At 59.1% G+C, this 14,092-nt stretch overlaps 1 protein-coding gene across 1 annotated transcript in view; it reads right to left on the minus strand.

The window, feature by feature from the left end:
• Positions 1-790: 790 nt before the first annotated feature.
• COL5A1 (collagen type V alpha 1 chain) overlaps positions 791-14,092 on the minus strand; it is a 178,068-nt gene continuing 164,766 nt past the window's right edge. The window contains 15 exon segments of the mRNA XM_032261945.1: positions 791-1,518; positions 2,930-3,185; positions 4,437-4,490; positions 4,877-4,912; positions 5,734-5,787; positions 6,988-7,095; positions 8,147-8,200; positions 8,298-8,351; positions 8,435-8,542; positions 9,356-9,409; positions 10,049-10,102; positions 11,082-11,135; positions 11,432-11,485; positions 12,172-12,280; positions 13,120-13,172. Of these exon segments, the coding sequence (XP_032117836.1) occupies positions 1,310-1,518; positions 2,930-3,185; positions 4,437-4,490; positions 4,877-4,912; positions 5,734-5,787; positions 6,988-7,095; positions 8,147-8,200; positions 8,298-8,351; positions 8,435-8,542; positions 9,356-9,409; positions 10,049-10,102; positions 11,082-11,135; positions 11,432-11,485; positions 12,172-12,280; positions 13,120-13,172 (1,311 nt within the window). The 3' untranslated portion in view covers positions 791-1,309.

A 14,092-nucleotide genomic window follows, 5' to 3' on the forward strand; every position in this document is an offset into this window, starting at 1 on the left:
TCACCCCCACACAGCTATACACACCCACACACCAGCCACACACACCCATACACCCAAACACCCACACATCCACACACCAGCCACATGAACCCACACACAATCCACACATCATCCACACACAGCCACATACCATCCACACACCATCTACACACCCACACACCAGCCACACACCATCCACACATGTCCAAATACAATCCCACACTTCCACACACCATCCGCACACACACCCACATGCACCCACATTCTATCCACACACCCACCCACAGGTGCACATGCACCATCCACATGTACCAACATGCGATCTACATGCAACAGCATGCCATCCACACACATACCCACAGACTGTCCACACACACCCCATCTACACATACACACAGCATCCATGCACGCACACACCATCCACACACCCACCCACATTCTATCCACACAGCCACCCATACGCACCACAGACCGTCCACACACCCGCCCCCACGCACCCACAGTCTACCCACACACCCACCCACACCCACCCACATTCTACCCACACACTCACCCACATTCTATCCACACACCCACCCACACCCATCCACATTCTATCCACACACCCGCCCACACGTACCCCCAGTCTACCCACACAGCCACCCACACGCACCCACATTCTATCCACACACCCACCCACACGCACCCACAGTCTACCCACACGCCCGCCCACACGCACCCACATTCTATCCACATGCCCACCCACACGCACCCACAGTCTACCCACATGCCCACCCACACGCACCACAGACCGTCCACACACACACCATGTGTGACACTCACCATTCACACATTACACATCCACACGCCACATGCACCCCCCCACATGCACACAAACTCCTGCCACAGAGCCGCGGCCTCTGAAAGGCCACAGAACTGGGTATTTAAGTGACGTGCCGTGAAATCTCTCTCAACAAATTAGAGCCTAGCTCCCCATCCTGAATTCTTTACCAAACAGACTTTAAAACAAAGCTCTCAGGAGGAGAATTAGGGCAAAGCACAGCTTCTGGAAGATGTCTTGAGGTCATGTTATTATACCTGACCCCCAATTCCTTCAAAGGGTTTTAATGGGGGTCTCAGGTCAGTGGGACCACTGAGTCACTGGAGAAAAGCTTTTATTCACTGGTGAGTGACGTCCCGGCCCTGGGCGGCAGGTGGAAATCCCTCCAACCTTCCCCGACCCAGGCTGCACAAACCTATTTTATTGCTAAAAAATGTCTTAAAACAGTTGAAGATATACTTCTAGAAGAACAGTTTAACTTGTGAAACTGATTCATTCTGGCTTTTGGTCTTAAAGCTGCCTAGACAAGAAACGCTTGAAGCCCTCAGCATGGCCCTGTACGTGACAAATGCCGCACTGGAGCCATCGAGGGACACAGCCACTCACCCCTTCGGACTTCTTGTCGGGGAAGACGCACGTTGAGCCCCCAGCCGTGAAGTTGCAGTAAACCTTGAAGGAATCCCTGGAGCATCCTTGGTTAGGATCGACCCAGTATTCACCTGGATTTCAGAGACGGGGAGGGAGGCAGGCAGATTCATGAGGATTGCTCCCTGGATGGTTCCGGAAGCCGCTACGACATTTCAGCCGAGCAGTTAAAATGCATGCCCTAGGAATGCTGCCAACACGCGCCTTTCTGGGGTTTGCTTTATTGCATTTTGTTTTCCCTGCTGGGTCCATAAAGAGATGTGGACAAACTCATTCACCAAGAACACAGCTGGGGCATGAAGCAACTGGGTACGTGTTCTGGTGGCCGGGAGGGTTGGAGTCCAGCCCACGCTCTGGGCGGACAGAAATGCAGAGAGGGTTCTGGAAGGAACTCTGGAAATCCATGCATGTGGGATCAGAGTCTACTGGAACTACAACATCCCTCGAATCTTGTAGGGGGAACGTTCAGACTTCCCAGGGAGAGACAAGCTCGTGTGATTTTATCCTTCAGTTGGTGCCTGATGCAATGACAATGAGAAGGAGGATGCGTTTTTATGGTATTGCAGAGTTTGAAGACTGTTTGCCCGAGTGCAGCGTCCGATGCCGGTCCAGACACTGACCCTCACTTCCGGCTGGCACTGACCCTCACTTCCGCCGGCACTGACCCTCACTTCCGCCTGGCACTGACCCTCACTTCCGCCGGCACTGACCCTTACTTCTGGCTGGCACTGACCCTCATTTCCGGCTGGCACTGACCCTCACTTCCGCCGGCACTGACCCTCACTTCTGGCTGGCACTGACCCTCACTTCCGCTGGCACTGACCCTCACTTCTGGCTGGCACTGACCCTCACTTCCGCCGGCACTGACCCTTACTTCTCGCTGGCACTGACCCTACTTCCGGCTGGCACTGACCCTTACTTCCGCCAGCACTGGCCCTTACTTCCGCCGGCACTGACCCTCACTTCTGCCAGCACTGACCCTTACTCTGGCTGGCACTGATCCTTACTTCCGCCGGCACTGACCCTCACTTCTGCCGGCACTGACCCTTTCTTCAGCTGACACTGACCCTTACTTCTGCTGCACTGACCCTTCCAGCTGGCACTGTGCCAGCCAAAGGCCTCTCATGCACTGTCTCGTGCAGCTCTGTCCTCTTCCAGACAGATGTTTTTATTACCATTGGAGAGGTCAGGAACACGAGGTTCAAGCAGGTCACCGGCCAGAAAATGGCTAAGACCAGATGAGAACCTGGTGGGTCTGAGCTCAAAGCCTTGGCCTCTGCACTCAGCCTCACCCTGAGATGCCTCCATAATCTCCAGGCGGGGAGGCTCTTGTGCACCCCTGCCCCACAGATGGGGAGGCTGCTGCTGCCCGTCCTGTCCTTTCCGCTGTGCCTGGCTGAGCTGTCCTCGCCACACTCCATGTGTCTTGCAGGTCCATGCCCGCTTTGTGGGGCCAGCCCTGCCCTGCTTTGGTGGGGCCCTCACCATCTGGGAAGTCAGGGTGGCAGAGCTGCAGGTCCTTGCAGGTGCGGGCGGGGTTCTGCTGCGTGCCCAGGGGCCGCTTCATCTGCTCGATCTCCAGCTTCAGGGAGTTGAGCGAGCCGAAGATCTCTTCCATGCCGTCCGCGTAGTCCACGTAGTTCTCGCCGTTCCCATCGTCCAGCAGCTGGCTGGCGTCGATGTTCCTCCGAGTCCTGGACGCCTGGATCGGCAGGGGCTGGATGACCTCGCCCGGGGGGCCCTGGGGCAGGACAGGGGCAGTGGTGGGTGATGGAGGAGGGGATGGGTCCCAGGACAGGAACAGAGCAGGGACAGCGGGGGCCGCATCTGCAGGTGCCCCCCGGGGCCTGGAGACCTGGGCTATGTGGACATCTGTCCACCTTAACACTGCTTTCTTCCTTCCTCCAGTTTCTGGAACATCCCACGCCCATCCCCACTGCCAGCTTCTTGCCAGCACTGAACACCTCTTGCCTCTAAGCCGTGCCTCTATTCCCTCTTCCCTTTCTCTCTAGAGCTGAAGCTTGACAGCATGCAGCCTGGGGCTTGCACCTGCCATCCTGCCCTCAGCCACATGAAAGGCTAAGCCTTAGGAAAGGGACCAGGTCTCCCCTCTCTTGCCTCTGCAGCCCTAGCTGGGGCTGAACACAGGGCGGCCACATGAGTCCCTCCTAAGGCAAGGAGCCATTCACTCCCTGGAGGCCCTAGCTAAGATGACCATGGGAGCTGAGACACTCCACAACCAAAGGGGGGTGTCTAAGAGTGCACTTGTGTGTCCTGGTTCAAACTGGCTTCACCCTGCACCTCGAGGGCCTTATTTAGTGCTCCCCATCCCAACACACACACCTATGCGCGCACACACACATTATAAATGTACACACACATGCACACACACATAAATACACACACATGCACATACACATTATAAATGCACACATACACACATGCACACATATCCCAGGTATGCATGTACACACATACATACACATGTACACACAAATACATGCCATGCATGCACATACAGAATATAAACACACACACATGCACATACACTACACATGTACACACACATGTGCCCCCCATATACACATGCATACCCATACACATGCACACAGACCATGTACACACATATTACGCATGCATGCACATATACACAATGTATGCACACATACAGACATGCACACATACACATATGCCCATACATTCACACACGCATATACACATTCACACGCTATGCACACACGTTTGCACGCACACAGCACACACACACACGTATCCTCTCTCTCCTGGCTAGCTGCTCTTCCAGGGCCAGTTGGCCTGTGAGCTGCCTGTGGACACCTGTGTGACTGTTTCCCTGCTGCGCCCCAGCGACGAGCCCGGGCATGCTACACGGGCTTCAGGAGTCTCAGGAGGAGTCACACACACAGTTCTTTCTCGATTCCCTCAGAGCTAGCCAGAGACCCCACCCCCTTCCTGGGCTTCAGGGGCTACTTACCGGGGGGCCTGGGGGTCCTGGGTGGCCTGCCTCACCCTTTGGGCCGGTTGGACCCTGGGGAAACGGAAAAGAATCAACCGTTGGTCACAAAGATGAGGGGACTCTGAATCCACCTTCAGCTTTAGAGTGGTCCCTGGAGACCCGTGTGGGGGAGGTGGCCCTCACAGCCACAGGAGAGAAGAGAATGGCAGAGACCCCTGTACCCCCTGGATCCCCGACAGAGAACACAGCAGCATGCAGCCCTTCCCAGCGCAGGGGCTGAGCAGCCTGCACGCTTCAGTCTGCCATGCTGGAGTCACTTTAGGATGGTGAGCGGCAGGACCTGAGCTGGGACAGGTGTCCAGGTGGTTTGCTCCCGTGCCAGGGGGCCCGCCACCCTCCCCCGCTGCCCTCCCCCACCTCCCAGGCACGTGGCCTGGCCAGGGCAGCGTGTCACTTACTGAGGAGCCCTTAGCACCTTTTGGACCAGGTGGACCCTGCAGAGAGAGGGGGGCAGAGCATCAGGGAGCCGGGCGTCAGCTCCAGCCCTACGGTGCTCCGTGTCCTGCCCAGCCTGGTCTTACCCTCTCCCACCCATGTCCCCCTGAGGAGTCTACAATTCCACTTGCCCAGCTAGAGTGGGAGGAGGGTCGGGGCCTGGCTGGCGCTCACCCCTCAGGGAGACACAGGTGGTCCTGCCTGCATGCGGCCAGCCAACCACCTGCCCTGGCTAGGAAACCACAGCTCAGGCAGCTGTCGGGGGTGAGGGGAACAGTGGAAAAGAGCGTGTCCCGGCTTAGAAGGGGCTAACAAAATGCACCCCCAACCCTCTCTGATAGCACACAGCAGAAGCAGGTCCCCGTGGACCAGGTGCCCCTGCCGCGGCGGCTGCAGGGACGTCCTGGGAAGGATGTCCCAGCCATGTGAGACCCAGGCAATGGTGCCACAGGAGGGGCGCTAACTCCGCGTGTCTGGGCCATGCTGGCCCTGCTTCTAGAAATTGGGAGGGCTGGAGAGCCAACTACCACTTCCTCACCGTCCCCAGACACCTACGGACAAGTGGCCTCGTTCCCTGCAGTGGCCACAGACAATTCCCGCCCCGTCTTCCCTGCCCGAAGCCAGGGCTGAGCAACCCCACTGCCTTTCTTCTGTCCCCTGGAAGCCCAACGTTGAGTTAACAGGCAAATCTACCCTGGAGGCCCCAGTTCCGGCTTCTTGTGCGACTTTTCTACAATTCTCCAGCTCCACACTGAGGCCGCAAGGCTCGCCCCCACTCCCTGCCCTCGGGGAAACGACCACACCCCTCCCAGATACACACCGGCAGGCCAGGGGGCCCAGGAGGTCCAATCGGGCCAGAAGGACCAGTGATACCCTGAAACGGAGCAGAAAACACAGGTCATCACCTTCAGACAAGGCGGAGCCATGGGGCTGCCACCGTGCATCCTGCCACACCCCTCATCTCCCCCGTCCCTTCCCCAGGGTGCCCCTTTGGCCCCTCAGCAGCCTCCTGTGGCTGCTCTCTGATCCCGGGCTGTGCATGTCAGGGGACCCTTTAACCCAGGCTGGCCTGAGCATCCCCCACAAGGCTGCCAGCCCCCAGCACTGCTCCCTCGGCCGGGCTGCCAGAAACTCTCTCTTGTCCCCCAGGCCACTGAGGACTTCAGGGAATGCCGGCCGAGAAGAACAGTCAATGGCATGGAGGACGATGGCCAAAAGGCAGGGCCTGCACTGAGCTCCATCCTTCAGCAATGTCCCGCAACCTTTCCGCGGCCCACAGTGGGGGCGCCACCTCACTCCCAGCCTCCAGGGGCTCTGTCTGCTCCTGGCCCGTCCCCCGCATTCTATGAGACATGTGTGCTGGTAGGCACAGCGTGCTCTGCGTGTGTGTGTCTATCACACCTTGCTCGGGATGGAAAGATTCCCACGTGGGAATGAGGACCCATGGCCCTCATGGGGGAAGGACAGAGACTTCGAGGGTCACCTTGTCCCCTCTCCTGCTTCCATGGCATATGTCACCCTCTCCAGGCCACTTCCAAGTCGCTCAGTTGGACAGAGTGAAGCTGTCTGCATGGGGTCTCCTTGGCTATGACTTACAGAGGCTGCAAACTCCCATAAGCTACAGTGGCTTCCAGGGGTGTCTGGGGGCAGCTGGGGGAGGTGGAAGCAGGGGCCTGAACCGCCGCTCTGCCCACAGCCCTGGCAAACATGGCTGGTTGTCATCAGTGACCTCCTGGGCAAGCGGCAGATGACGGACAGGCTTTCCCACCAGCTGGGAACCGGGCAGAATGACCTGACTTCCAAGTCCCTCCAGCTCTGGGGGCCGCCACGGTCATGTGGAGGAAGCTCCGCCTGCCAGTCTGGGCATGGGGCTGGGAGACAGCTCTGCCCAGCTCCCTGTGCACCTGGGTGAGCCCAGCCCTTCCACGTTCCCATCTGCCAAGCAGGATGACCGGACTCAACCGACATGTGGATGTCCCTCCGGCTCTCATGGGCCTTGGGTTCCCAGGTGCCTGCCCCAGGGATCTAAAATGCCGCTCGACAGCCCACACACAAGAAGTGCCATCTCACGCACCTGTTCTCCCTTAGGACCGGAGGAGCCCTGGGGGCCGGGGAGACCACGGTCGCCCTTCTCACCCTGTTCACCCGGAGGACCGATGAGCCCGATCAGGCCTGGGTGACCCTGTGGGAGAATGAAGACAGGAAGGGATTTGAGGAGCCACATGTCACCCGTGCCACGGCGGGCCAGTCGGCACACAGCCAGCCACGGCACAGGAACCTCAACGTCACGTCAGCCTCCCGGGATGGGGAACAAGCTCAACAGAGAGGCTGGTGATGAGACAGCAGGTCCCAGGCGGCCCTTCGCCGGCCAGAGTCCTGTCTACAGACAGACAGGGAGGCACGGACACAGACAGACGAAGTGATGGACGGGTTTCCGGAGTGGTACCGTCTGGCTCTTTCTCTTCACACACACTCTCCGTTTCTGTCTGGCAGACCCCCACGCCTGCTCCTCTCCGGAACTAAAGCAGAGGTTGTGGGCTGACAGAGAGAAAGGTGCAGAGTACAGGAGACACCACAGTCATCTGCTGCTTTTTTAAAAAGAAGAATCCATGACAGGTGCCGTCTCTGTCTGTCTTCTAGGAGCCCACGGAAAGCCCCACAGGGACGCCCCAGCTCTCATTCGCCTCGGGGCTGGGGGCGCGGCGCGTGGTGGCAGACGTCAGAGTGGAAATGAGAGGGCCCTCGCTGGCTTTTGCTTCATATACGACCATCTGGCTCCTGAGGACCTCTTATGTTTGTGAATAAATCAGTGCAGTAGAAAACAGTCCCCAGCAGCTAGGAAAAATAAAAGGCTTTGCTCCTGCTGCAGAGATGCCCCCACCCCGCCTGCGGGCAGGATCTGAGGCCGCTGAGCGCAGGGAGAGCAGCGGCTCCTGGAGCCTGGACGCCCATCAGCCGGGGGCTCTGCCTTGCCGGAAGGTTCTCCATCAACACCGCAGGTGCCTCCGGGATCCCCTAAACTGCTCAGGACTCCCCAAAGGCAGGGTCCAAGCCTCACACACAGCGTGTCTATTTCCCTTTGTTTCATCACCTCTCGGGGGACCCACAACCAGCCTGCAGTGGGTGCTGGACACATTCGGGTGGCGGATCAAGGGCTTGTTGAGTTTGAAACCCAGGGTCACAAATGCGAAGGCCCCAAGTCACAACTGCCAGGGAGTGGCGGCGGCTCTTACCTTTTCACCTTTGGGACCAGAATCTCCTTTGAGGCCGGGAAGTCCTGGGGGACCCTATGGGAGGAGGCAGAGAGATCACAGTCCTCATCCCACAGGTATCAGGCGGCAAACTCACCCCTACCCTACCCCGACCATGGGGCATGTCACTCACCATGGGGCCCGGGGGACCATCTGGGCCTGGGGATCCTGGGAGACCTTGTTCACCCTGAAACACAGACACGCTCCCCATGAGTCCCTGAGCCCCTTGTCCCTCCACTCAGCACACTCCACCCCTCCCAACCTACTCACCACAGGGCCAGGGATCCCTCGAAGGCCATCAGGACCAGGCTTCCCAGGGGCCCCCTGGGGGCCAATGGGGCCAGTCTTCCCAGGAGGGCCTTCCAAGCCGGCTTCTCCCTGCAGAGCGGCAGAGGGCAGAATGGGGTTCAGGGCTCTAGGCTCCAGGCACCCCAGCCCGGGACCACTGCTCGGAAACCCTGGGCACCTCTGGGAGAGCACTGGATGACCCCAGACATCCAGGGCTGTCCTGATTCTCCACATTCCTTGTGGAGCCTGCCCTGGCCAAGTCTCCATCCCGATCATTTCCCCAGCCAGTAGGGATCCCCAGCCTCTGCTGACCACGCCAACCACAGCCCAGTCGTCACAGGGCCACTGCCGAGGCAGAGGTGAAGCCCCTCAAGCTTCCCGGTCTCACTTAATGACAGGCGTCTCCAGGAGGGAGGCAAACAGCCCCAGGCCGGACCGCCATCACCTCGCTGAGAGAAGAGCTTCCCGTGTGCTCCCGGACCAGGCCCCAAGCTAACTGTATGGGCAATGGCATCCCATCATCTCCAGGTGCCCCGCACCAGACAGTCACCATCGGACACGGTCCACTTCAAAGCTCAGTGGCTGGGGCATGGCCAGCTCGAAGACCAGGCACGAGGTTGGCGGGTGCCAGAGGACAGCAGAACTCAGCCCTGGGCTCCCTGACTCCATCACCCCCCACCCCGCCTCCTCCCTCAGGCTGGCAGGGCAGACGGTCCCAGTCTTGTGGCCACCACGTGGCTGCCTCCTCCAGAGAGAACCAGGTAGGCCATGAGCCAGGTGCCCCTGGGGTGGCCACTCTCGGCCTCCGTGGCCTTCTCTGCCCACACGTTTATCTACTCCCCACCCACTGGGCTCCCTTCGGGGAGGTCTACGTGGTCACAGCCTGGCCCCAAAGCATGTTACCTTGGCTCCTTTCTCTCCCTGTCTGCCTTCGGGGCCTGCAGGGCCTGGGGGACCCTGAAACAAGCAAGGGAACAACAGGTGGTGAGCGTGGCCTGCGGTGGCAGAGCGTGGCCTGCGGTGGCAGAGCATGGCCTGCGGTGGCAGAGGGGTGAGCTCAGGGTGTGCTGGGCAGGAGGGCAGGGCGCAGGGTCACGGAGGCTGCTCCCAGGCTGCCTGCAGGGACACGGGGCCCCAGCACGAGTCCTACACACTCCAGTTCCAGGTAAAGGCCTCTCGGGCCACGTGGGAAGACGCAGTGCATGCCGAGAGTTCCACCTGGCCTCCTGTTTCCCGCAGCCCCAGCAAGTGGCTGGGCCGCTCAGTCTGCAAAGGGTGCCTTCTCTTTTTATTCTGGCTTTTCGGTAAAACCTGAGCCGGGGACAAGGACTTTGCAGCTTTGTGGGTCTTTCTCCCACAGTGGATACACTGACGGTGTCAGCAGCCAGCCTGTCCTAAAAGGAGCAGCTGTGTGGACCTGGCACGTCTGTGATTTTGTGGTGATGTGGTGGAAGCTGAGCAGAGAACATGCCGCCCCAAGCCCTTCCTCATCAGTGCGGCTTGGAGCACCCAGGGCCCAAGCAAAAGACAACAGGGAGGGGCAGGGTGCTTCATGCACGGCGCTGACAGCCAGGACGTGCTCACAGAATTATTTACCCTTTTTCCTGGAGGCCCGGATGGGCCTGGTTCACCAGTAGGGCCGGGGGATCCCTGGTATTGGGAGAAACAGCAGTGAGTCAGGAATTGAGGACCGTTTGAATCAGTCGAGGCAAAACACGCAGAGATTTCGGTCTACCGTCTGCTCAGCCAGCTCTGCAGCTGCTCTCTCTTCCTTGCGGGCTGGCACAGAGGGTCCTCAGAGAGCGTCACACCCAGACTGTGACAGCGTAAGGAACCCCGACTCCCATCCCCTGGGTTTTCTGCATTTTGGAAAAGAGCTTTCCGACTCATAGTGCTGACTCTAGATACACCACGATTGATTCAGTCCCCACAACCCGGGCAGGGAGGAGGCACTGGCATCCCCTCTGGCAGAAGCAGGGACACAGGCCGCGCAGTGCTGGAACAGGGGCAGCTGTCGGGGAAACTGAGCCCGGGGCTCCATCCCTAACCCCTTCTCTGAGTGGACGCTCCTCTCAAGTCGGTTACATGGCCTCTGTCCTTGGTCCACGGTCCCCTGTGCTTGGCCAGGCTGGGTGCAGGGTGGGGCAAGGGAGCCTATGAGGCCTCAGGGGCCACCTTCAGGCCCAGTCCTGCCCAGGGCCGTGGGGGTCGGTCTGTCCCAGAGAGACAATCTGGGCTTGATGCAGTGTCTACAACACTCAACGTCAAGCGTGGGATGCAATGTCCAGTGTGATCTTGGTCAAGGTAAGGCAGGAACAGCTCGGTGAGGGGGGCCACTGGCCCTGCCAGGCGGGGCTGTGGGTAAGACCTGATGTTCCCGCACAAGCCCGTGGCAGGTTGTGGAAGCCCTGCTTCTGGGACAGCACATGCATCTCAGAGGGAGGTCATGAGCCCGTCACTTTCCAGAATCAATGTCGTAAGGGAAGCAATATTGTATGGGAATCAATATCATCAAGGAATCAATATCAACTAGGTTGGAGTTTTTCCCAGAAATGAGCCAAACAAGGTGCAAAGTCCCAAGAATACACTGACGCCTCCACCAGGAAGCCGGCCCAGATTGCAGACTCACCGTCTGTCCGGGTTCACCATCGTCTCCTTTGTCACCAGGGGGACCATCTTGACCCTGTGAGGACAAAAGCGAGCTCCTTGCTGACCCCCAGGTGGCACCCTGATCTCCCAATGCATCTCCAGCCCCTTCCCAAAACCCCAACCCATCCCAGTGCCAGCACACAGCATGCTCAGGGGTCAAAGGCATTTTCTTCCTTTGATCACCAGAACATGAGGGCCTTTTGGGAAGCTGCCTGTCCCAGCGACAGTTCATCAAAAAGAACAACCAGAAAGAGGGGAAATGGGGCTGGCAGGGGCAGGCCACCGGATACGTTTTGGGTATCTGGTGGCTTTGCCCTCTTGAGCACCTACCGCGGGGCCAGGCTCTCCAGGGGGACCGGGATCTCCAGGAAAACCCACTGGGCCCTGAAAAGAACAAAGAAAGAGGTGGCCACGGCCATCGGCAACCTGACTGAGACCACGTGCGGCCGACCACGTCACAGCCTCAAGACGGCCACCTGCCACCATCCAGCTCCTAGGACTTCCTAGCAATCCCAACACCCCAGTGCGCTTTATGGCCCAGAAACCCTTCCCTGTGCAGCACCTCCTGGAGCCAGCAAGCCCGGCCAGCGGCCATGGCCACTGGTCACTGGCCAGTGGTCAGCTGGTCTCTTGATTTCCAGAGCCCTGCCAGGGGCAGGTGTTCTACCCACAGGTCCACTCCCGGGAGCTCCAGGCTGCAACTAGAACCCGGACCTTCAGACTTCAGGAATGTTCCTCTCCAAAGCCCCTCCTGATGCAAAATCAGGGCCGGCCACGGGCAGGGGCATCTTCCCAAAGCCTGGCTGTCACTGGCACCTCTCAGCCGGCCGCCTGGCCCACAGAGAACCGCCACTCAGGGCCTTCTCCACCAGGCCACATCTCTGTCTCATCTCCGCTATGTTGGTTCAGTAGCTAGTATGACAACCTCTAGTGTCTAGGAAAATTACCCAAGACATGGACTTGGTCCTGAAGCTATTCTCTGAGCAGAGTGCACGGCCAGCGAGTCAGAATGAGCCCGTGCAGAGCCCCGCCCCTGCTGCAGGCCCCCGAGGCGTGACCGGACTACTCACAGGGCTGCCTTTGGGACCGTCATCTCCGGGAGGGCCTTTGGGTCCAGGGGGTCCAGCAGCACCCGAAGGGCCCGACTCGCCCTTCTCTCCCCTTTCTCCTTTGGGTCCCTAGACGGAAGAGGCCAGTGTCCAGGTCTCCGAGCCGACCACATCACCACACAGAGAGCAAGGCAGGTGCCTGTTCACAGCGGGCCTCCCCGTTTCTCACCCCATTCAGACCACCCTTTCCGAGTCTCTGCCGAGCCCTGCAGGGATCCAGATGCCAGGTCGCTCCCCCAACCCTGAACCCCAATCCAGAGTCAGCCCCTGGGTGCACCCCGAGCAGGGCCTGAGGAGCCTTCGCTTTCTGAGGCCCTCAAAGGCTGAGATTCAGTTCTAGGTGGGAGGGACCGACTGACTCCTGGACCGGACACCTGTCAGTGAAAACCATGAGGGGTGCTCGCTGACCCCAGATCTCATGGGGAGGGAGAGCTCGGACCCCAGGAAACCCGAGTCCGCCCAGCTGGTCCTGGGCCTGAGAGCCACCCTCAGGCCGGCCTCACAGGGAATATTCATCCAGCCTGCGAACGCCTGGATATTCCTAGTTTGGCCCTCAAGGTCCAGGGGGACAAGGTGACAACAGCCAACCTTATATTTATGGCAGCCCATGAAGGGGGTGGGAGCAAACACTATAGAGGGCAGAGTCCCTGCAGGCCACTGGGCAGAGGTGGTCATCGCTAGGTCTGCGTGCACATGCGGGCACACACAGGCACACATGTGCACACACTCACTCCCCCATCACACATCTTGTTCGAGGTAATTCCACGAAATGGGCAAGGGAGGGGTTACAACTCCCATTTCACAGATGGAAAAACTGAGGCAGAGCTGGAGCCTCTGACCCAGCACCCCAACCACAAGCCTGTCGGTCGCACCCCGCCCCTCCCGCAGTGCCCGCTCACTCACTCACCGGGGGGGCCACCTTCTCCTGGAAGGCCAGGCTCGCCTGCTTCACCGGGCTCCCCCTAGGGAGACAGCACGGGTAGTTACGGCAATGGTGAGCACGCGACGCGTGCAGTGCTACAGTTTCCAGCATGTGCCAAATCCCGCCTGCTGCCCGCCTGTGCCTGGGCACCAGGGACCCAGGGGTTAGTGGTGCAGTGGTTGCTGTCCCCAGGTACTCCTGGAATTGGGGGGTGTGAGGCATGTGGCAGGCAATGACAGACGCAGGGCAGAGTATCCAGATTGCAAGCAACACCGTCCACGAAGGCTTTCCTGGAGCACTGCTTCGAGGGTTGTGGAGGGTGACAATGAGAAGCTGGTAAGGGGCTGGACGGCCCTCCAGGCGGGGGACAGCCAGGGTAGAGGCAGGAGGAAGGGCACACAGTCCTCGGGACATGGGCCACAGGGACGCAGGGAAGGGGGCACACACGGTGGCAGCAGGTGAATAGGGCTGTGCACCCTATGGTGGGGACGCCGAGGAAAACATCGCCTCTCTGCACAGAAGCCGTGCACCATCACCCTGTGGTCTCAGCAGGGCATATTTCTTTTTAATTTCTGTGTCATAAAAATGAGCAGTGGTGGAAGGCTTCTTCCAATTTAATGGCCTGATGGATGTCAGAAAAAAAGTTCTGGGCCAGGCACAGTGGCTCAGGCCTGTAATCCCTGTACTTTGGGAGGCCGAGGCATGTGGATCATGAGGTCAGGAGTTCAAGACCAGCCTGGTCAACATGGTGAAACCCCCTCTCTACTAAAAATGCAAAAGTTAGCTGGGCGTGGTGGCACATGCCTGTAATCCCAGCTACTTGGGAGGCTGAGGCAGGAGAATCGCTTGAACCAGGAAGTTGGAGGTTGTAGTGAGCTGAGATCATGCCACTGCACTGCAGTCTGGTGACAGAGCAACAGAGCAAGACTCCATCTCAAAAAAAAAAAAAAAAAAAGAAAA

The sequence above is a fragment of the Sapajus apella genome, unplaced genomic scaffold, assembly GCF_009761245.1.
Source record: "Sapajus apella isolate SASKATOON/1434 unplaced genomic scaffold, GSC_monkey_1.0 scaffold126, whole genome shotgun sequence".
Classification (NCBI taxonomy): Eukaryota; Metazoa; Chordata; class Mammalia; order Primates; family Cebidae; genus Sapajus; species Sapajus apella.